The sequence below is a fragment of the Heptranchias perlo genome, chromosome 25 (assembly GCF_035084215.1).
Source record: "Heptranchias perlo isolate sHepPer1 chromosome 25, sHepPer1.hap1, whole genome shotgun sequence".
In the NCBI taxonomy this organism is placed as follows: Eukaryota; Metazoa; Chordata; class Chondrichthyes; order Hexanchiformes; family Hexanchidae; genus Heptranchias; species Heptranchias perlo.
The window spans coordinates 24,877,552-24,902,202 of record NC_090349.1 but is presented as its reverse complement, the minus strand read 5'-3'; the positions used below and the strand labels follow the sequence as shown (position 1 = coordinate 24,902,202).

The following is a 24,651-nucleotide window of genomic DNA, read 5'->3' as shown; positions in this document are numbered from 1 at the left end:
CACCACCACCTCGGGCAATGCATTCCAGGTCCTAACCACTCGTTGCGTAAAAACGTTTTTTTTCATGTCACCTTTGCCAATCATCTTAAATCTATGTCCTCTGGTTCTTGACCCTTCCACCAATAGGAACAGTTTCTCTCTATCTACTCTGTCTAGACCCTTCATGATTTTGAATACCTCTATCAAATCTCCTCGTAACCTTCTCTGTTCCAAGGAGAACAACCCCAGCTTCTCCAGTCTATCCGCATTACTAAAGTCCCTTATCCCTGGAATCATTCTAGTAAATCCCTTCTGCACCCCCTCTAAGGCCTTCACATCCTTCCTAAAGAGCGGTGTCCAGAATTGGACACAATATTCCACTTGTGGCCGAACCAGTGTTTTATAAAAGGTTCATCATGACTTTCATACTTTTGTGCTCTATGCCTCAAATAGTTATGTAGGAATGGAAAAGACTCTGGGATCCATGTGGCTCGACCCAGTGCCTAGGAAATGTATCGCACAATATCTATCATAACCCTCCATCAAGTTTTTCTCCAGCTACTTATCCAATTTTCTCTTCAATTTGCTGATACGATAAGCCCCCACTGTCTCCTTGGAATTTTATTCCATACAGTAACCATCCTCTGTGTAAAGCAGTTAAATTTAAAGTCTTATCACCCTCAATCTTCTAAGTTTAAGGCTAAATATCTTCATGCTATACAATCTGTGACCTTGTTAAATATATTAACATTTATCTTGTCTATGCACTTTAGGAACTTGAACACTTTTATACAATCACCCGAGCCTTCTTTTCGCCAGTGTAAGTATATTCCCCAGCTCCTGCGTCCTTTCCTCATAACTCAGGTGCTTAATCCCTGCTATCAGATTAATTGCCCTTTGCAGTATTTTCTCTAATGGCAAATGCCTTTCTTATATGGCGACTAGAACTCTACACTATATTGGGGCTAGATCAGGATCCTGTACAAGATTCGTGCTCCATTTATTCCTCTGGCTATATAGCCCCAGATCCTATGTGCTCTCTTCACTGCTGCTGCACACGATGCTAATGGCTTCAGCGATCAATCCAATACCCACAAAACCCTCTCCTGTGTCATGTTCTGTAAAATAATACCATTTAGTTTACATTGTCATCTTTATTATCCTTCCCCAATTTCTCAACTCTGCAGATGTCCATATTAAGTAACATCTACCACTCGACAGCCTAGCTCCGTAACCTATCCAGGCACTTTGTATTTGATCAGCTATTCCCTGTTGTTTACAGTCTAACTTAATTTGGTATCATCTGCAAGCATGGAATTTTGTTTGTTTCCATTTCCAATTTATTTACCTGCCCCAGATAACAGATATATGATACAAAAGAAATCTAATTTAAATTAAATCAGCTCTGAACAGAATTTGTATTCTCTGCAGTAACAAAAAACAAATTTCTTGCTATTTGATAAATCACATTTTCCGATTCAGGATTTGAAACTCACGCTTTCTTAAATAACCACTGGACGTGAAGGGAAGAAAGACACTATAATCACAAAGTAATACAACAGAAGAATACAGAAACCATCAATGAAGATAACTAAAATATAAAGACCTGCATGTACAAAAACCAGCCTCCAAGTAAGATAGTGGTAATGATAAATTTAAAAACTTCAGACTTTTTCACATTTGCAAAGAAAAAGGAACAAAAGGATGAGCAAATCCTCTCTCAGCCAGTAGAAATGGTAATAGCAGAGTCCTGGGGATTAAGGAACTTACCCAACCCATCAACCCAGGTGCATGATGAAAGTAGGCACAAAGGTTGGTGGGTGGGTGTAGAGAAAAGAAAAACTGAAAAGGAGGGGATAATAATAATCTAAAACATTTGTATCGAAGTCTGATGCAAGACAGACAAAGTCATGCAGCTTCTGTGCAGCAATGTCTTGTACCTAGTAGAACTTTTATTCAAACTCACCCCTTCCTTCTTGTTCTGCCAGAGGAGTTTACGTTTCTTCTCCTGCTCTGCAAACTTCATTGGGTTGACAGCAGTTGGGTTGTAGTAACTAGGCACAGCTATACCAGTTTCAGCGAGTGCCTTGGCTTGGAGTGCTGCCATCTGTGCAGCCATTGCAATCTGAGGTGTAACTTGAGTACCAGATGCCAAGAGAGCAGCAACATTGAGAACTGATCCACTACTGGCTGTTAAGGATATCAGAAACATAATTATGCATATCTGTTCAGAAAAATTCAACTCTGAATAGCTTAATACCTGTTTATTTAATATATAGTTCAATGTGAAAACAGTTTTTCAAATTCTAACAATATCTGCAAATCCAATGGCACCCATGAGGCACTGTGAGCCAGTGGCAGCAGCAGAATTTTATACCACCACAATCTGTAACCTCATGGCCCAGCATATTCCTCACACCTCCATCACCATCAAGCCAGGTGACCAACCCTGGTTCAATGAGTGTAGAAGAGCATGCGGGAGCAGCACCAGATGTAGCTGGAAACAAGGTGCTAACCAACACAGGGCTATATGCATGCTAAACAGCCAAAGCAGGGCATGCTACAGACAGAGATAAGCGATTCCACAACCAACAGATTGACCGCAGAACTATGACCCAATTACATCCAATCTTGAATGGTGGTGGACAATTAAGCAACTAACGGGAGGAGGAGGCTCCATGAACATGCCAATCCTCAACGATGGTAGAACAGAGCACGCAAATGTAAAAGATAAAGTTGAAGCGTCTGCAGCCATCTTTAGCCACAGTGCCGAATGGATGATCTTTCTCGGCCTCCTTCTGAGGTCTTCATTATCACAGATGCTAGTCTTCAGTCAACTCAATCGATTACACGTGACATCAAGAAAAAGCACAGTGCATTGAACACGGCAAAGGCTAAGAGCCCCGATAACAACCCGGCTATAGTGCTGAAGATGTGTGCTCCAGAACCAGCTGCACCCCTAACCAAGCTGTTCTAGTTCAGCTGCAACACTGGCATCTACCTGACAATGTGGAATTTAAAAAAAAATTCATTCATGGGATGTGGACGTCGCTGGCAAGGCCAGCAATTATTGCTCATCCCTAATTGCCCTTGAGAAGGTGGTGATGAGCCACCTTCTTGAACCGCTGCAGACTGTGTGGTGAAGGTACTCCCACAGTGTTGTTAGGTAGGGAGTTCCACGATTTTGACCCAGCGATGAAGGAACGGCGATATATTTCCAGGAACGGATCCTCTAGGGAAGAGTGATCATAACATGATCGGCTATCACATTGAGTTTGAGAGTGACGTACGTAAGTCCGAAACTAGTCTTAAACTTAAATAAAGCCGGTTACATAGGTATGAGGGGCGAGTTGGTTACGGTCGATTGGGAAATTAAATTAAGGGGTATGATGGTTGAAAAGCAATGGCAAACATTTAATGAAATATTTCAAAATTGTCAACAAATATACATTCCATTGAGAAATAAAAACTCCACAGGAAAAGTGATCCACCCGTGGCTAACTAAAGAAGTTAACGATAGTATTAGATTAAAAGAGGCCTATACTGTTGCCAAGAAGAGTAGTAAAGCCTGAGGATTGGAGCGTTTCAGAAACCAGCAGAGGATGATCAAAAAATTGATAAAAAGGGAGAAAATAGAATATGAAAGTCAACTAGCAAGAAACATAAATACAGATTGTAAAAGCTTCTACAAGTATGTAAAAAGGAAGAGAGTAGCAAAAATAAATGTTAGTCTCCTAGAAGCTGAGACAGGAGAAATTATAATGGGGAATCCAGAAATGGCAGAGGCGTTAAACAAATATTTTGTATCTTCACAGTAGAAGACACAAAAAGCATACCAGAAATAGTGGGGAACCTAGAGGCTAATGAGTGCGGAATTTAAAGTAATTATCAGTAGAGTAAAAGTACTTGAGAAACTAATGGGTCTAAATGCTGATAAATCCCTAGGACCTGATAGACCTTTTTTGAGGGTTCTAAAAAAGGTGGCTGCAGAGATAGTGGATGCATTGGTTATGATCTTCCAAAATTCCCTGGATTCTAGAATGGCCCCAATGGATTGGAAAATAGCAAATTTAACCTCCACTATTCAAGAAAGGAGGGAAAGAGAAAACAGGAAACTACAGGCCAATTAGCCTGACATCAGTTGTCAGGAAAATGCTGGAATTCATTATTAAGGAAGTGGTAACAGGGCACTTAGAACATCATAATATGATTAGGCAGAGTCAACACTGTTTTATGAAAGGGAAATAGTGTTTGACAAATTTATTATTGGAGTTTTTTTTGAGGGTGTAACTAGCAGGGTAGATAAAAGGGAACCAGTGGATCCAGTTTATTTGGATTTTCAAAAGGCATTCAATAAGGTGCCACGTAAAAGGTTGTTACGCAAGGTAAGGGCTCATGGGGTTAGGGGTAACATATTAGCAAGGATGGAGGATTGGTTAACGGACAGAAAACAGAGAGTAGGGATAAACGGTCATTTTCAGGTTGGCAGGCTGTAACTAGTGGGGTACCACAAGGATCTTGTTGACTTAGATGAAGAGGACTGCATGTAATGTATCCAAGTTGCTGATGATACAAAGCCAGGTGGGAAAGCAAGCAGTGAGGAGGACACAAAGAGTCTGCAAAGGGATATAGACAGATTAAGTGAGTGGGCAAGAAGGTGGCAGATGAATTATAAGGTGGGAAAATGTGAGGTTATTCACTTTGGTAGGAATAATAGAAAAACAGAATATTTTTTATATGGTGAGAAACTATTAAATGTTGGTATCCAGAGAGACTTGGATATCCTGGTACAAGAAACACAAAAAGTTAGCATGCAGGTACAGTAGGCAGTTAGGAAAGCAAGTGGCATGTTGGCCTTTACCGTAAGGGGGCTGGAGTACAAGATTAAGGAAGTCTTACTACAGTTGCTCAGGGCTTTGGTGAGACCTCACCTGGAGTACTGTGTACAGTTTTGGTCTCCTTATCTAAGGAAGGATACACTTGCCTCAGGGCAGCGTCCTTGGCCTGACTGTCTTCAGCTGCTTCATCAATGACCTTCACCCCATCATTAGGTTAGAAGTGCGGTTCGCTGATGATTGCAGTGTTTAACTCCATTCAAAATTCCTCAGATAATGAAGCAGTCCAGCATAACCTTAACATCCAGGCTTGGGCTGATAACTGGCTGATGACATTCACGCTACACAAATGTCAGGCAACAATCATCTCCAACAAGAGCTGGTCTGACCACCTCCTCCTGACATTCAATGGCATTACCATGCTGAGTCCCCCACCATCAACATCCTACGGGCTGGGTGGGATGGTCACGACTTACCAGAAACCGAACTCGCCCAGCCATACAAATGCCATCTCTACTGGAGCTGGTTAAAGACCGAGTATTCTGCAGCGAGTGGGTCACCTTCTGGCTCCCCCAAGCCTCTCCACTGCCTACAAGGAACATGTCAGGTGTGTGATGGAATACTCTACCACTTGCTTGAATTGGTGTAGTTGCAACAACACTCAAGACCTTCCAGGACAAATCAGTCCACTGGATTGGTACCTCATCCACTAGTCTAAATGTCCACCCTATCATACCGTGACTGCAATGAGCATTATCTACAGAATGCATTTCAGCAACACACCACGGTTTCTTCAGCAGCACATTTCAAACCCAGGACCGCCACCGCCACCAGCACTACCACTTAGAATGACAGGGCGGCAGGTGCATGGGAACACCATCACCTCTAAGTTCCCCTCCAAGTCACACATCATCCTGACTTGGGACGTACATTTCCATTCCTTCATCGTTGCTGGGTCAAAATCCTGAAACTCCCCACACAGCACTGTGGGAGCGCCTTCACCACACGGACATCAGCACCTTCTCAAGGCAACTGGATATAGGCAGTAAATGCCGGCCATGCCAGCGACACCCACACCCGAGAATGAATTTTTAAAATGCTCACCATTAGAATCTATTGAATTCTGCAACATACATCACTTCCATAAGTGTTCTGAAATGGAGTTTCAGCAAAATGCAATAAACTTTTAAAATTCCCGAGTTTACTAGCATCAAACTCAGAGTGGCATTCAACCATTTTAATATTGGCACTCCTTTTACAAAAATCAAAATATTTGCAACTCTCTGCCTCCCACAAATATTCTAATTACTTCTACTGTCCAAAGACCTGCTACCAGAAGCATTCTCATATTTTCTTAATGGTGAGAGACCAGGAGTTGTGGAAGAGCAAAGGGATTTAGAGTGCACTGATAACTAAAAGCTAGTGAAGAGGTACAAAAATTAATCAAAAAGGGTAACAGAATGTTGGCCTTTATCTCAAGGGGGATGGAATACAAAAGTAAGGAAGTGATACTTCAGTTGTACAAAGCCTTGAATTGACCCCATCTGGAGTATTACATTCAATTTTGGGAACCAAATCGCAGGAAAGATATATTGGCCTTGGAGGGGGTATAGCGCAGATCCAGCGGAATGATACTGGGGCTTAAAGGATTAAATTATGAGGATAGGTTGCATTAACTTGGTTTGTATTCCCTTGAATTTAGAAGCGTGAGGAATGATCCAATCAAGGTCTTTAAAATGATAAAGGATTCGATAAGGTAGGCAGAAAGAAACTATTTTCTCTGGTGGGGGAATCTAGAAGGGGGTATAATCTTAAAATTAGAGCTAGGCCATTCAGGAGTGAAATCAGGAAGCAGTTTTTCACACAGTATAGTGGAAACCTGGAACTCACTCCCCAAAATGTGTCTGGTTGCTGGGTCAATTGAAATCGAAGACTGAGATCAATAGATTTTTGTTAGGTAAGGGTATCAAGGGTTGCGGAGCAATGGTGGGGGCGGGTACATGGAGTTGAGGCACAGATCAGCCATGATCTAATTGAATGACAGGACAGGCTCGAGGGGCTGAATGGCCTGCTCCTGTTCCTTAGTTCCCTTCCCGAAGGAACTTCTTAGTACCCATCCTGCTTCGAAACACTCTTCTCTCTATGCCATCCTGCACTCTCCTCCTCTATGATGCAGTCTTCATTGACTGTCTTGGCTCTAGCCCCTACATGAATTGCTGCTTTGCTCTGGGTGCAGACTCTGCCATATGCTGTCGGTGGGAATTCTGCACCTGGCAGCAGCAGCAGCATCAGCAGAGGGCTGAAGATGGGACTGGTAGTGAGGAGATTAGGTGAACACTGACAAGTGGTTCTGACCCACAGGTTAAAAACATGACTGTATTTCCAATGTTGCTTTCTAGGACAACCACCTCCCCATGACATTCAACGGCACTGCCATCGCTGAATCCCCCACCATCAACATCCTGGGGGTCACCATTGACCAGAAACTTAACTGGACCAGCCACATAAATACTGTGGCTACAAGAGCAGGTCAGAGGCTGGAAATTCTGCGGCGAATGACTCACCTCCTGACTCCCCAAAGCCTTTCCACCATCTACAAGGCACAAGTCAGGAGTGTGATGGAATATTCTCCACTTGCCTGGAGAGAGCAGCTCCAACAACACTCAAGAAGCTCGACACTATCCAGGACAAAGCAGCTCGCTTGATCGGCCCCCCCATTCACTACCTTAAACATTCACTCCCTCCACCACCAACACACCGTGGTTGCAGTGTGTACTAGCTACAAGATGCACTGCAGCAACTCACCAAGGCTTCTTCGACAGAACCTGCCAAACCCGCGACCTCTACCACCTAGAAGGACAAGAGCAGCAGGCGCATGGGAACACCACCACCTGCACGTTCCCCTCCAAGTCACACACCATCCTGACTTGGAAATATATCACCGTTCCTTCATCGTCGCTGGGTCAAACTCCTGGAACTCCCCACCGAACAGCACTGTGCGGGTACCTTCGCCACACAGTCTGCTGCGGTTCAAGGCGGTGGATCACCACCACCTTCTCAAGGGTAATTAGGGATGGGCAACAAATGCTGGCCTCGCCAGTGACGCCCACATCCCATGAATGAATAAAAAAATACAGCAAAAAAAGTAACACTAATTTCATCTGGCTGGAAGTTTTGCATTCCATCAAATGTTCCCGTATAAATCAAAACTGAAAGACTAATCACATACAGGAAGCTCTGGCAACTGGAGTAATTTGAAATTAAACACAAATGTGACTGTGAAAGGGCAACACTTTGCTAATAGATATTAAATTTTCCTACCTGTTGGCTGGTTGACATTTCCAAGTGATCCATTAGTTGTATCTGTTGAAAATAAATAGTGCTTATTTTTCAGCAATATTTGTCCAGTTTTTTAAAAATCTAATTTTAAACATTATTGCAGTTTCTGTTTTGCATGCACATTATAGTTCCTGACATCTGCATATGTATAGCAATCATCAAGGGACACCATGAGGTGTATTTATTGCATGACAAATACTCCAAGACTTAACCTTCCTTGTGTTTTCACCGCTCTTCAGTTAACACTTCCTCACATGCTCACAGGAAAGCCAATTGCCTCTAAATTAGTAACAATGCAATCCTGAAATTCCACTACTTTTAGATCACACTTTTAAACTGTTTTGGAAAAAATGGGATAAGGAAAAGTGTAAAACAGAAATATTAACGAGTTAATACAATCAGAACTCAAGGGTTAATACCTCTTGCTACATTACTCACAGTAACAATTAGCAACATTACAGGGTATATTTTCTAGTAACAAGTGCATTATTTATAGTTTAGTTTCTTACTGCAGTGAGCGATCAAATACTGGATTTGTCCCACTTATACCAAAACATAAAAAACTCCATAAATGTGCAAATATTATCTAGTTTAGGGTGGAGAAGAGGAAAGAAAATGTGAAAGATATGGGGGAGGGGGGAGGGGAAGGGTATGAAAGTTTACATTCTGAGGTATCTACTGCACAATAGATACAACCCAGAATCTCCAACATTTTCATCCATGGGCAGACTTCAGACTGCACATGTAAAATAGAAACTCCAATTTTGCTTTTAGAAGTGGGTATCTTTAAAAGGACTGGACAGATATGACTCAAAAACCATGTCAACAGATACATCTAGGGCTAATCAGAAATTATGACTGAACAGAAAAGTTGAAAAATTAGACCAATTTTTAAAATTATCCCTTTTCCTCCTCAGTAAGCTTCTCAGCTTGACAATGGAGGAAGAAGGAATAAACATTTCATAAAGTACAGCAATGTGGAATGCTGCATCCTAGTTCTGAAGTGATATCATTTAATCAGGTGCCATGTCACAGTGTAGACATAATATTGTTTACTAATGGGCAAAACTAGTAACATTTACATAAACCCATCCATTTATTAAATGTTATGAAGTACCATAGTATTAAGTACCACAAAATCTCATACATAAATTCTGTGTTCAAGTATTTTTTTAAAAATGACCTATGGTTGGGAATTAATTGGCAGCCAGCATAAAAACCACAGCTACAATTTTTAAAACGTAATGCAACAAAATTTACAGGAATAACTGTGTAATTATATTGCACAAAAGGAAGTGAGAGTTCACTTCATTATTGGAGAACTATCCACATTGGCACTCTGTGTCCCCAATTCTGAAGTTGATTTACAGCTCAAATGACGTCAAAATACTGACACAGATTGCTGCAGAAAAGCCCTGTAGTCACCCAACTTCCAGGAAGCCAGAGATTGCTTAAAAACTTTAACTCTTAACATCTTCCAGTTCTGACGAACGGTCTTCGACCTGAAATTTAACTCTGTTTCTTTCTCCACAGATGCTGCCTGACTTGCTGAGCTTCTCCAGCATTTTCTGTTTTTATATTAACCCGAGATACACCACAGTAATAGATTTCACTTCTGCTGTGAAGCCTCCAAGCATAGGGGATTTCACTTTGTGGTTTCAAGTGTACTATCAAGTCAGACTGACAAAATAACTGCTTCATACTGCCACTTTTGCAGTAAAGTGGAAACTTTTTTGCTGCAACGTAAAAATTGCAGTATATAAATATCCTCAACTCTTCTGCTTCCCCACCACAAACCCAACAAAGAACAAATATTCGATAAACACCTGATCTTAGATATAAAAGGTTTACATTTCTTTCCATTTTACAGTTATTCAAATCTACTTGTGTTAGTTTTGCAACCTCTAAATTACCAAATGTTGTAATACATTCAATAATTAAGAACTACCTGCAACAACTGTTTGCTCCACTTTCTGTTTCTCCAGCTCTTTTTCTTTTTGCTCTTGAAGTTTCTTTGCTCTTTCAAGCCTGTGATTTAAAACACTGGAAGTTACTAAATACTTAGCCATTATTTTGACTGCCAATACCTCTACATTTTTGACTTGGCATCTAAAAAATTCTCTTCCATGCAGTTACTGCTGCACGTTTCATATGTGGCTTGGCATCATTTTTATTTAACTCGGCAAGTGAATTATATTTTTAGCTAAATATTCATAGGCCACTGCAAGGATCAGGGTGGAGTTGGCTACCCTGGTCTGCATAAGACTTGCCTTTTTCACAGGTATAAACACCACCAAGAAAGCCTGTCAGGCAATTTGTCTGAAAGCTATTTGTGATTAACAACTTCATTTAATTGAGAAGGATACCCTTTTGATTTTCTTTTGCCTCCATTCGCAGTTCAGGGCAAGGGGGGTATAACTGTTGCCAGTATTAATGTTTAGACACTGATTTTCTGCTTTACCAGGCAGCTGAACTGGGGCATATGGAATACTAGAATATCTGATTTCAGGTATCAACTTTGCAACACAGACATTGGCCCAAAGTTAAAGTGGAATACTACAGAGAATGAGAAAACTTCAAGATATTCTATTATTTTGAAACGGGTCCGAGTTAAACTGGATGCCTGTGTCCTGCGGTGTGCCTCAGGGATCGGTGCTGGGTCCGCTGTTATTTGTTATTTATATTAATGATTTGGATGAGAATTTAGGAGGCATGGTTAGTAAGTTTGCAGATGACACCAAGATTGGTGGCATTGTGGACAGTGAAGAAGGTTATCTAGGATTGCAACGGGATCTTGATAAATTGGGCCAGTGGGCCGATGAATGGCAGATGGAGTTTAATTTAGATAAATGTGAGGTGATGCATTTTGGTAGATCGAATCGGGCCAGGACCTACTCCGTTAATGGTAGGGCGTTGGGGAGAGTTATAGAACAAAGAGATCTAGGAGTACAGGTTCATAGCTCCTTGAAAGTGGAGTCACAGGTGGATAGGGTGGTGAAGAAGGCATTCAGCATGCTTGGTTTCATTGGTCAGAACATTGAATACAGGAGTTGGGATGTCTTGTTGAAGTTGTACAAGACATTAGTAAGGCCACACTTGGAGTACTGTGTACAGTTCTGGTCACCCTATTATAGAAAGGATATTATTAAACTAGAAAGAGTGCAGAAAAGATTTACTAGGATGCTACCGGGACTTGATGGTTTGACTTATAGGGAGAGGTTAGACAGACTGGGACTTTTTTCCCTGGAGAGTAGGAGGTTAAGGGGTGATCTTATAGAAGTCTATAAAATAATGAGGGGCATAGATAAGGTAGATAGTCAACATCTTTTCCCAAAGGTAGGGGAGTCTATAACGAGGGGACATAGATTTAAGGTGAGAGGGGAGAGATACAAAAGGGTCCAGAGGGGCAATTTTTTCACTCAAAGGGTGGTGAGTGTCTGGAACGAGCTGCCAGAGGCAGTAGTAGAGGCGGGTACAATTTTGTCTTTTAAAAAGCATTTGGACAGTTACATGGGTATGTTGTAACTTCTATGATTCTATGAACTAGAATTCTGTAATCTAATGAAATTTGCTGTATTTGTTCTTGGCTCTGTTTAATTTCAATTTTAATTAAATTTGATTCATAGTTAGTAGCAAGATATATTGACTGTCAGTACTTTTTGGCCAGTCAGAGAGATTAAGAGTGTACAGTGGTTATCTAAATTTCTAGTGTGTAGTTCCTTGGTTTTAGGGTTCATTGCTCTCCCTGTGGCACACTATCCCGGATTAATTTGTGCATACGGTCATGTTTCAGTTCATAGGGAGCATGAACTTGCCTGTGGAAGCTGACCTTTATAATAGGCACAAGAAAAGTAGCTGCAATGCCTCTAAACTGTGGCCAAGGTATTCTATGAAATAGAATCCATAATTCATAATCAACATGTAACCTAAATGTAACTTTTTACTGGGACACGAGTAGAATTTCAACAACATGCATTTATATAATTTTTAACACAGTAAAATGCCCCAATGCGTTTCACAGGAGCATTATCAAACAAAATTTGACACCGAGCCACATAAGGAGATATTAGGACAGGTGAAAAAAAGCTTGGCCAAAGAGGTAGGTTTTAAAGAGCGTCTTAAAAGAGGAGAGAGAGAGAGGCAGAGAGGTTTAGAGGGGGAATTCCAGAGCTTAGGGCCCAGGCACTGAAGGCACGGCCGCCAATGGTGGAGTGATTAAAAATCGGAGGGTTATAGGGCTGGAGGAGGTTACAGAGATAGGCAGGGGCGAGGCCATAGAGGGATTTGAAAACAAGGATGAGAATTTTAAAATCGAGGTGTTGCTGGACCGGGAGCAAATGTAGGTCAGTGAGCACAGGGGTGATAGGTGAATGGGACTTGATGCGAGTTAGGACACGGGCAGCAGAGTTTTGGATGAGCTCAAGTTTACGGAGGGTGGAAGATGGGAGGCCGGCCAGGAGAGCATTGGAATAGTCAAGCCTACAGATAACAAAAGGCATGGATGAGGGTTTCAGCAGCCGATGAGCTGAGGGACAGAGACGGGCGATGCTACGGGCGTGGAAGTAAACGGTCTTGGTGATGCAGAGGATATGGGGTCAGAAGCTCAGGATCAAATAGGACGCCAAGGTTGCGAATGGTCTGATTCAGCCTCTGATAGTAGCCAGGGAGAGGGATGGAGTTGGTGGCTAGGGAAGAGTTTGTGGCGGGGACTGAAGACAATGGCTTCAGGCTTCCCCATATTTAGTTGGAGGAAATTTCTGCTCATCCAGTCAGAGAAGAAGTGTGAAAAATCAAAGGCAGTGGAGAGGTCGAGAGAGGTGGTGGTAAGGTAGAGCTGGGTGTTGTCAGCGCACATGTGGAACCTGATGTGTTTTCGAATGATGTCACCGAGAGATAGCATGTAGATGAGAAATAGGGGGGGGGTCAAGGATAGATCCTTGGGGGACTCCACGGGTAACGTTGCAGGAGTGGGAAGAGAAGCCATTGCAGGTGATTCTCTGGCTATGTGGGTAGATAAGAATGGAACCAGGCGAGGGCAGTCCCTCCTAGCTGGATGACGGAGGAGAGGCGTTGGAGGCGGATGGTGTGGTCAGCTGTGTCAAAGGCTGCAGACAGGTCGAAAAGGATAAGGAGGAATAGTTTACCACGATCATAGTCACACAGGATGTTATTTGTGACTTTGATTAAAAAAACACCAGACCTAGTCTCCACACAGCCACAGCACCAAGCGACTTCTCATCCTGTTTGGGTGGAGCTAAGAAACATCAAGGGGCAGAAAACATTGGTGGGAGTTGTTTATAAGCCACCAAACAGTAGTGATAATGTAGGGCACGGTATAATGCAGGAAATTAGAAGTGCATGCAACACCGGTAATACAGTAATCATGGGGGACCATAATCTACAAATAGATTGGGCAAACCAAATTAGCACTAATACTGTGGAGGACGAATTCCTGGAATGTATACGAGATGGTTTTCTAGATCAGTATGTTCAAGAACCAACTATGGAACAGGCTATTTTAGATCTAGTATTGTGCAATAAGAAAGGGTTAATTAATAATCTTGTTGTAAAGGAGCCCTTAGGGAAGAGTGACCATAATGATAGAATTCTTCATTAAGTTTGAAAATGATATAGTTCAATCCGAAACTAGGGTCTTAAATCTAAACAAAGGGAACTACGAAGGTATTAGGCGCAAGTTGGCTGTGGTTGATTGGGGAGCTACGTTAAAAGGTATGACGGTAGACAGGCAATGGCTAGCATTTAAAGAATGCATAATTTCATTCCTTTAAGGCACAAAAACCTAACAGGAAAAGTGGTCCAACCGTAGCTAACAAAGAGAAATTAAAGATAGTATTAAATCAAAGGAAGAAGCATATAAAGTTGCCAGAAAAAGCAGTAAGCTTGAGGAATGGGAGCATTTTAGAATTCAGCAAAGGAGGACAAAGAAATTGACGAAGAAAGGGAAAATAGAATATGAGAGTAAACTAGAGAGAAACATAAAAACGGACTGTAAAAGCTTCTATAGGTATGTAAAAAGGAAAAGACAGGTGAAGGCAAATGTGGGTCCCTTACAGACAGAGACAGGAGAATTTATAATGGGGAATAAAGAAACGGCAGAGAAATTAAACAAATACTTTGTGTTTGTCTTCACGGAAGACAACACAAAAAACCTCCCAGAAATACTAGAGAACCAAGGGTCTGGTGAGAAAGAGAAACTGAAAGAAATTAGTATTAGTAAAAAAAATAGTACTAGAGAAATTAATGGGACTGAAAGTCGATAAATCCCAAGGACCTGATGATCGACATCTCTGGGTTTTGAAAGAGGTGGCTATAGAGATAGTAGATGCATTGGTTGTCATCTTCCAAAATTCTATAGATTCTGGAATGGTTCCTGCAGATTGGAGGGGAGCAAATGTAACCCCATTATTTAAGAAAGGAGGGAGAGGGAAAACAGGGAACTACAGACCTGTTAGCCTGACATCAGGAGTAGGGAAAATGCTAGAATCTATTATAAAGGATGTGATAACAGGACACTTAGAAAATAATAATAGGATTTGGCAGAGTCATCATAGATTTATGAAAGGGAAATCATGTTTGACAAACCTATTGGAGTTCTTTGAGGGTGTAACTAGTAGAATAGATAAGGGGGAATCTGTGGATGTGGTGTATTTGGATTTTCAGAAGGCTTTCGATAAGGTCCCACACAGGAGGTTGGTGAACAAAGTTAGAGCACATGGAATTGGGGGTAACATACTGGCATGGATTGAGAGTTGGTTAACGGACAGAAAACAGAGTAGGAATAAACAGGTCTTTTTCAGGTTGGCAGACTGCAACTAGTGGGGTACCGCAAGGATCGGTGCTTGGGCCCCAGCTATTCACAATCTATATCAATGATTTGGATGGTGACCAAATGTAATATTTCCAAGTTTGCTGATGACATAAAACTAGGTGGGAATGTGAGTTATGAGGAGGATGCAAAGAGGCTTCAAGGGAGTATAGACAGGCTGAGTGAGTGGGCAAGAACATGACAGATGGAATATAATATGGAAAAATGTGAAGTTATCCACTTTGGAAGGAAAAACAGAAATGCAGAGTATTTTTTAAAATGGTGAGAGATTGGGAAATGTTGATGTTCAAAGGGACCTGGGTGTCCTTGTACATGAGCCACTGAAAGCTAACGTGCAGGTGCAGCAAGCAGGAAGGCAAATGGTATGTTGGCCTTTATTACAAGAGGATTTGAGTACTGAAGCAAAGATGTCTTACTGCAATTATATAGGGCTTTGGTGAAGCCGCAACTGGAGTATCGTGTACAATTTTGGTCTCCTTACCTAAGAAAGGATATACTTGCCATAGAGGGAGTGCAACAAGGTTCACCAGACTGATTCCTGGGATGGTGGGATTGTCGTATGAGGAGAGATTGAGTACACTAGGCCTGCATTCCCTAGGGAGTTTAGAAGAATGAGAGGTGATCTCATTGAAACATACAAAATTCTTACAGGGATCGACAAGAGTAGATGCAGGGAGGATGTTTCCCCTGCCTGGGGAGTCTAGAACCAGAGGTCAGAGTCTCAGAATAAGGGGTAGGCCATTTAGGACTGAGATGAGGAGAAATGTGTTCACTCAGAGGGTGGTGAATCTTTGGAATTCTCTACCCCAGAGGGCTGTGGAGGCTCAGTCATTGAGTACATTCAAAACAGAGATCGATAGATTTCTAAGTGATTAAAGGCATCAAGAGATATGGGGATAGTGCAGGAAAATGGCGTTGAGGTAGAAGATCAGCCATGATCTTGTTGAATGGCAGAGCAGGCTCGAGGGGCCGGATGGCCTACTCCTGCTCCTATTTCTTATGTTCTTATCCTAGGTGATTACAACCTCCATCTCAACTCATCATGCTCTCTCTCCTGAGTTCACTGCCCTCCTATCCTCCCTCCATATAAACTCCCCAACCCATATTCACGGCCATGCCATTTCACATGGCCCCTCTACTTCCATTGTGTCAATCACAGATAAGGCCATCTCTGATCACTTCCTTGTATCCCTCTCCACTCACATTCCCCTTCGCCCTTCCAACCCCACTTCCTTCTGTGTCTGCTCCCGGAAAAAATCTCCACCAAGTCACTTACAATGGCACTTTCAAATTCCCAACTGTCTATCCTTTGGCTCTCCATTCACCACAACATTTCTGCTCAATCACACCCTCACCTCCAACTTTGATGCCCTTGCTCCATTAAAACCATTACTCACTCTCAGTTTGGTCGTTCTCCCAGTACGGCCCTCAATTCCGCTTCCTTAAGTCCAAGGGACGCAGACTTGATCTTTTATGGTGGACAACTGGTTTAGCCATTGATTGCCAGATCTGGCTGGACCACAAAGCATTATCGGGTCCTGCTCTGCTCTGTTAAAACTGCTCACTAGCAAAGATAACCCCGGCTTCTCTTCTCTTCACTACAAACAGTCTTCTTAAACCCCTATCCTCTGCCCTCCATCCACCCTTGCCTCTTACAAGAAGTGCGAGGAGCTCATGGACTTCTTTGTCACTAAGACTGAGACCATCCGAGCAGCTGCCTCTGCCACTTTGCTCCCTTCCCCTAGCCCACCAAGCCAAACTTCCTCTAAAGTATCTCCCCTGCCTTAGCCCTGAACTCGCAACTTTCTCCAGTTCCTCTCCTATCTCCCCTCATCCTGTCCGTGAGACCCACCTCCTGCTCCCTCGACCCTATCCCCACTAAACTGCTGACCACCCAACTTCCCTTGCTGGCCCCCATGTTAGATGATATTGTTAACAGTCCCCCTCCCCTTCAAATCTGCCATCATCACCCCACTCCTCAAAAATCCCACCCTTGACCCCTCTGCCTTGCAAACTAGCGCCCCATCTCCAACCTCCCTTCTCCAAAGTCCTTGATCATGTTGTCGCCTCCCAAATTCATGCCTATCTTTCCCACAGCTCCATGTTTACACCCCTCCAATCAGGTTCCTGCCCCTGCCATGGCACTGAAACGGCCCTTATCAAAGTCACAAATGACATCCTGAGGGAGGAAAGCAGTGAAGATATCTTGGTGAGAAACTTGGCATGGTACATGGGTAGGCGGTAGGGAGCGAGGATTTTGAAGGTGAGAGGGGTGAAATGCTCAAAGAAGGAGAAGTTGCCAGAGGAGTGGGGGGACCGACCAAGGTGCGATTTGGTGATAGGGGCCACACTGCCACTGCAGCGATCTGGACGGGGCAAGTGGTGGAAGGTATAGCCAGGCGGGGAAGCTTCATTAAGGGGGAAAGGTGTTATCTCCCGTCAGCCAAGTTTCCATCAAGGCCACGATGTTAATGCAATCATCCACAATAAGCTCATGGAGGACAAGGGCCTTGTTCACAGGTGAAGGGACATTCTGCAGGGAGATTCGGAGAGGGACAGTGATAGCTGATCCACTGGCAGTCCACAGGGTCAGCGCTGGGAGGGGTGAACGGGACAGGGAGGAGACTGGCAAGATTAGCCCCCAGCGGGCCGCTGGGCAGGAAAGTCGGTAAGAGAGTAGGATGGGGCAGTTGGGGTTGCTGCTCGTAAGGAGGCAGTGACGAGTGCCTTGATGGGCCCATCGAAGGATGCCAAGAGAGGCACAGAAGGAAGCAGTCAGCTTATCTAAGAAGGAGTCAAGCCTAGGACAGCGGCAGGAGAGTAGGAAGGTCGAGGAGTGCTGAAGGGTTAGGATAGGGATTTGGGGGAGAAAAGTACCTGAGAGGGGAAAAATGAAAGAAGGCATGACGACAGGAGAGAGGGGCCCAGGAGTGCAGGAGGGATAATACAAGGTGCCACAACAGACAACGTTTTTTGGCAGGTAAGTTATGGTTAGCTCTTAAGTGGAAAAATGTTTACATGGAATTCTTCTTATAAAATAATTTATCTGTAAGCAACCCACTGAATATAAAAAAGCCTCAAGACTCCAGCAGCAGTCTTAGCTAGGTCAGATGGATGAAAGATAATTTACAGCAAATACTTCTACAGTGAAACCTCCATATTTCAAAATTGATGGGGCCGGCAAAAACGTTGATGGATTGTGAATTTAATATAACAAGTCATTTTAAAATAAGTTTAGCATCCTTTTTGCAGCCAGTGTGCACCCATTTGTGAAGGTAACGTCTATACAATCAGACTTAATAACATGATGCAGCGATTCACAGTTAATCTGAATCATTTGTGATGGAGATGCTTTAATCCATATATTCAGCCCAACTAAAAAGCCCCAGTCTGGATGAAGAATCATATGGAGTAGCACATGTAAATTAAAAGCAGCTGTTTTGAACTTGGACTCCAAGGAGTTGCCACCTCAATCACAGTGGGACTTAATACATACCTGCACGCTGCTGCTAGCAGAAGAGTTCAACTTTGTAATTAACAGTAGCACCGGCATACTAAAACCAGGTGAAAAGAATTTTCCAGGCTGTCAGAGATTCACCCATCAGTCACTACAGGATTTAATGTGCAAGTGTTGCTTAATGAAAAATCCCCCTCTACCAGTCTGCAGGCAAACAGACTGGGGGCAAAAAAATCTTTGCTATCAATAAATTTTAAATTTAGGGAGCTTATGCACAAAAAATGTGATATACTGAATTTGTATTTAAAATGATTTTTGGACAATCAGTGCTACTCTGTAATGAGCCAGCTGAAAGCTAAAAGAATTGGGGTGAACAGGTTTCCCCTCCCCCATTCCTGTGAAATGAAACTCAAATAAGCGAATCACCACCTAGTGGCTCAACCAGCTATTTAACCGTATAGTTTTAAAGCAAACAGCCTGTTACAGGATTGCATTTAACCAAACAGAAACTCAAAATCGAAGTTAACTATTTAAAAATCATGCAAAGAAACAAATGTTACCTTCGAGCCAACGCTTCCTGAGCATCCATGGCAGCATTGCGGCCCCTGAATGCTGGGGGAGTCCGGCTATGGCTTCTGCTTCTACTGAACTTACGTTTTCTTTTTTCCCTGCAATGCAAATCTTCATTTATAAACTAAATCATTCAAGAGAACGATGCACCAAAAATGAAAACTCATTATCCTCGTTTGATTCTCATTGTAAGCCGCAAAGGTCTAAAACATTAGAAATGGAGCAAATTTCATCATCGCTAGCAATCTTTTAAAAATATAACTACTGATTATAGTTCTCTAGTATTCTATTATTTCTGGGTTTCTGTTGAGCCTTAAAAAAATTCCAATAGTGAATATATAGATATTGTGGTTGGAATTTGACTTGAAGAAATTATTGAGCCCAACTGTGTGAAGGAGATGAATATCAGAAATCAGTTATTAACCCTGGGTTAATGACTATCACTTCTGATATTAAGTACAATTCTCAGCTCCGTAGTTCCTCCAAGTAGTTGTACAAATTAATCACGTGGATACAAACTCCCAAAATAACAATAATTGTAATTCAGGTTGCAACTGTGATGTGGTCTTTCCAATATCCCAGCAAGATCAATTAAGAAGTTGCAAACCGTCTGACTCCAGTATTTTCTGTTCCTGGAGAATTTCTATGTACATTCCAAATAATTGCCTTTGTTTCTTTATGATGGGAACCTGAGCAGGGAGTCAGAAGGGAATAAAGTTGAGAGCAGCAAGAGAGGGGAAGACCCAGGGGAAATTTACAATACAAATAGTACAAACAGTTGTTCAAGAACAAGTGAAAGGGAAAAGCATAGAGCAGCAGAAAGAAAGTGTACTTTAGGCAGGACAGATAAAATAAAAACTAGAAGGCGTAAGGCGATTAACCCAGCATCAAAGCTGAAGGTCAGGCTAGGGTATGTGGCCCAACTAAGAGTTCCATATACAAATGCACGGAGTATAAGGAATAAATTAAATGAACTACAGGTTCAAATTCAAATTGGAGGGTATGACATGATAGCTATTACTGAGACTTGGCTGCAGGATGGTCAGGATTGGGAACTAAACATACCGGGTTATAAGGTCTACAGGAGAGATCGGGAAAATGGAAGAGGGGGAGGAGTAGCCCTAATGATTAGAGATGAAATCACTTCAATGATAAAGGGGGATATAACGAGAGGCAAGCAGCCAACAGAGACCTTATGGGTTGAATTGAGAAATAGGAAAGGATCTAAGACTATAGTGGGAGTTGTATATAGGAGCCCTGGCAGCAGCTCTGAAGTCCTAGATTGTATAAATGCAGAGATTAGACAAGCGTGTAAGAAAGGCATAGTGGTCTTAATGGGGGACTTTAACCTTCACATAGATTGGGAAAAGCAGACTAGCAACAGTCAGAAAGGTAGTGAATTTCTTGAGTGTGTCCGGGATAGTTTTCTACAGCAGTATGTCCTAGAGGCAACAAGGGGGCAAGCCATACTAGATTTAGTAATGAGTAATGAACCAGATTTAGTTAACGGCTTAACTGTGCGTGAACATCTATCCAATAGTGATCATAACATGATCGAGTTCAATGTAGTGTTTGAAAGGGAAAAAAGTGAATCAGCTGCTAAGATTCTAGACTTGGGCAAGACCAACTTCAATGGGATGAGACAGAGACTGTCCACAGTAAACTGGGCAAATCTGTTAATGGGTAAAACGACTGATGATCAGTGGGAAATGTTTAAAGAAACATTTAATGTGATACAGAATCAGTTTATACCCGAGGGGCAAGAACTCTACTTGCCAAAAAAAACAGCCATGGATAACTAAAGAGGTAAGGAACAGTATAAGACATAAGGAAAGGGCATACAAAAAGGCAAAAAATGGCACAGATCCTGACGAATGGGAAAGATACAAAGATCAACAAAGGGTCACAAAACAGATAGTAAGGGCTACAAAAAGAGAGTATGAGAAGAAACTCGCTAGGGATATCAAAACCAATACGAAGAACTTTTATAGTTATATTAGGAAAAAGAGGGTGGTCAGGAGCAGTGTTGGCCCCTTAAAAACTGAAAGTGGGGATATTGTCATTGACAATGGGGAAATGGCGGACATGTTGAACAAATACTTTGCGTCAGTATTTACAGTAGAGAAAGAGGATAGCATGCCGGAAATCCCAAGAAAACTAATATTGAATCGGGGACAGGGACTCGATAAAATTAACACAAGTAAAGCAACAGTAATGAAGAAAATAATAGCACTAAAAAGTGACAAATCCCCAGGACCAGATGGTTTCCATCTCAGGGTTTTAAAGGAAGTAGGTGAGCACATTGCGGATGCCCTAACTATAATCTTTCAAAGTTCCCTAGATTCAGGAACTGTCCCTCTAGATTGGAAAATTGCACATATCACTCCGCTTTTTAAGAAAGGAGAGAGGGGGAAACCGGGGAATTATAGACCAGTTAGCCTAACATCTGTTGTGGGGAAAATGCTGGAGTCTATAATTAAGGATAGGGTGACTGAACACCTCGAGAATTTTCAGTTGATCAGAGAGAGCCAGCATGGATTTGTGAAAGGTAGGTCGTGCCTGACAAACCTGATTGAATTTTTTGAAGAGGTGACTAAAGTAGTGGACAGGGGAATGTCAATGGATGTTATTTATATGGACTTCCAGAAGGCATTTGATAAGGTCCCACATAAGAGACTGTTAGCTAAGATAGAAGCCCATGGAATCGAGGGAAAAGTACGGACTTGGTTAGGAAGTTGGCTGAGCGAAAGAGAGTAGGGATAATGGGTAGGTACTCACATTGGCAGGATGTGACTAGTGGAGTCCTGCAGGGATGTGTCTTGGGGCCTCAATTATTCACAATATTTATTAACGACTTAGATGAAGGCATACAGAGTCTCATATCTAAGTTTGCCGACGACACAAAGATTGGTGGCATTGTAAGCAGTGGAGATGAAAACATAAAATTACAAAGCGATATTGATAGATTAGGTGAATGGGCAAAACTGTGGCAAATGGAATTCAATGTAGACAAATGTGAGGTCATCCACTTTGGATCAAAAAAGGATAGAACAGGGTACTTTCTAAATGGTAAAAAGTTAAAAACAGTGGATGTCCAAAGGGACTTAGGGGTTCAGGTACATAGATCATTGAAGTGTCATGAACAGGTGCAGAAAATAATCAAGAAGGCAAATGGAATGCTGGCCTTTATATCTAGAGGACTAGAGTACAAGGGGGCAGAAGTTATGCTGCAGCTATACAAAACCCTGGTTAGACCGCACCTGGAGTACTGTGAGCAGTTCTGGGCACCGCACCTTCGGAAGGACATATTGGCCTTGGAGGGAGTGCAGCGTAAGTTTACTAGAATGATACCCGGACTTCAAGGGTTAAGTCACGAGGAGAGATTACACAAATTGGGGTTGTATTCTCTGGAGTTTCGAAGGTTAAGGGGTGATCTGATCGAAGTTTGTAAGATATTAAGGGGAACAGATAGGGTAGATAGAGAGAAACTATTTCCGCTGGTTGGGGATTTTAGGAGTAGGGGGCACAGTCTAAAAATTAGAGCCAGACCTTTCAGGAGCGAGATTAGAAAACATTTCTACACACAAAGAGTTGTAGAAGTTTGGAACTCTCTTCTGCAAACGGCAATTGATACTAGCTCAATTGCTAAATTTAAATCTGAGATAGATAACTTTTTGGCAAACAAAGGTATTAAGGGATATGGGCCAAAGGCAGGTATATGGAGTCCGATCACAGATCAGCCATGATCTTATCAAATGGCAGAGCAGGCACGAGGGGCTGAATGGCCTACTCCTGTTCCTATGTTTTCTTTAAAATAAATTACATTTTCTAATACAGGGAATTTAATTGAGTGTGACAGTTGAAATCTGATGAATCAAACATGGAGAAGTGTACAAAGTACCATTTTTATTATATTACCAGCAGATCTTCTGCAGTTTTGCTGGTGGTAAGTTGAAGGTTTTCTAAGAACAGAGATGTTATGGCAAGAATTGGGGAAGGCCTAGGGGTCTGGCAGTACAGGGATAGGATTGTAGGGTCTAGAAGTACTTTGGGGTTGATTCCTTATATCTGGGAGCAGTTCCCAGGAATATGGGAGAGGGCGGTTCTAGGAACATCAGGCCTGGTCCCGGGATCACTGGAGAGGGATCCTGATCATTTGGGAGGGAGTTCACAAGGTCTGTGAGCACTGGGGGCGGTTTTGGGATCAAGGAGCATTAGGAATGCAATCTAGGGATTTGTGAACACTGAAAGGGGTCCCAGGGTCCAGCTGGAGAGGGGAATGAGTTCTGGGGATTGCTGGATTTGGCAGGACTGGGAAAAGCAGGATCCAAGATCTCCCTGACGGAAGGGGCCCAGGAGAATATAACCCAAACTGCAGTTAGCCCCTTTTGATCCAGCAGACCCCAAATCCCCATGTTCCCACTTGTCAGTACCCTCCCCAACCTGGCTGCAATCCCTTTTGCACCCTCTGGTACTCCACCAACAGTTTCCCCATCGCCTGTGGGTTCTTGTCTTTATGTTCCTGTCGTAAAACATTTGGGCATATATTTTCTGTTTCTTAAATTAAAAGATGAAGTATCACAGGCTAGGAACAGAGTGGGAACACAGAAGTATAAAATTGAATGCGCTATTAAGTGAGAGTTTGCTGACTTACATTATATTAAACAAATTTCCATAAATAAAACAAAAATGACTGAAAATTATCCAAGTTCATTCTATATGAGTCAATCTTCACTGGTGTACATGAATGGCCATGTACATGAGGTACTAGAAATAAAATGCTGATGTAGAACTGTACCCCAATATGGGAGTTAATGACTTCAGAAAAGGGAGAAAATTGGAGGAAAACTTTTTTTTAAAAACAAAATGTCCAACTTGTTTTATACAACTACCAGGAAGAAAAATAAAGGGCAATGAACTTACTTGCTTCTGCTCCTACTCCTGCGTATCCTGTGCCTTGATCGTGATCTTGAACGGGATTTTGGACGTCGTTTTTTTTCTCTGCTTCTTGAGCGCCTGCCTCGACTTCTTGAGCGCCTGTCCTTGCTTCTTGACCGCTTATCCTTGCTTCGTGAGCGCCTGTCTCTACTTCGAGACCGCTTGTCCCTGCTCCTTGAGCGCTTGTCTCGGCTCCGAGACCGCTTCTCCCGGCTCCGAGACCGCTTCTCCCGGCTCCTTGATCGCTTCTCCCGGCTCCGAGACCGCTTCTCCCGGCTCCTTGATCGCTTCTCCCGGCTCCGAGACCGCTTCTCCCGGCTCCGAGACCGCTTCTCCCGGCTCCGAGACCGCTTCTCCCGGCTCCGAGAGTGCATGTCCCAGCTCTTTGAGCGCTTGTCTCTGCTTCTTGGCCGCTTGTCTCTGCTTCGAGACCTCTTTTCTTTGCTCCGTGAACGCGATCTCTTCTTTTCACGACTGCGATGCCGTCTAGAGTACAACATTAAAACACTCATGTTTACACAGAAGAAAATCAGCCATACAACAACTAAAAATCTTACTGAATACTCCCAGGGCAACCATGCAACTGCAGCATCTAACTGAAAAGGACAGTCCTTTTTTTTATTTAAAAGCTTTGAGAAGAAATTACCACAAAGTGGCTGGCTCCGAATCAGGCAAAGACCCATTAC

At 42.6% G+C, this 24,651-nt stretch overlaps 1 protein-coding gene across 2 annotated transcripts in view; it reads right to left on the bottom strand.

Annotated features, from left to right (window-relative positions):
- The window catches only part of rsrc2 (arginine/serine-rich coiled-coil 2), a 44,038-nt gene that overhangs the window by 7,417 nt on the left and 11,970 nt on the right, over positions 1-24,651 (bottom strand). The window contains exons 5-10 of one of the 2 annotated variants that reach the window (XM_068005765.1): positions 23,951-24,451; positions 19,018-19,125; positions 15,502-15,594; positions 10,102-10,181; positions 8,136-8,177; positions 1,946-2,169 (exon numbers count right to left, since the gene is read on the bottom strand). In XM_068005765.1, the coding sequence (XP_067861866.1) occupies positions 1,946-2,169; positions 8,136-8,177; positions 10,102-10,181; positions 15,502-15,594; positions 19,018-19,125; positions 23,951-24,451 (1,048 nt within the window). The remainder of the gene's footprint in view (positions 1-1,945; positions 2,170-8,135; positions 8,178-10,101; positions 10,182-15,501; positions 15,595-19,017; positions 19,126-23,950; positions 24,452-24,651) is intronic. The other variant, XM_068005766.1, reaches the window with a different exon arrangement.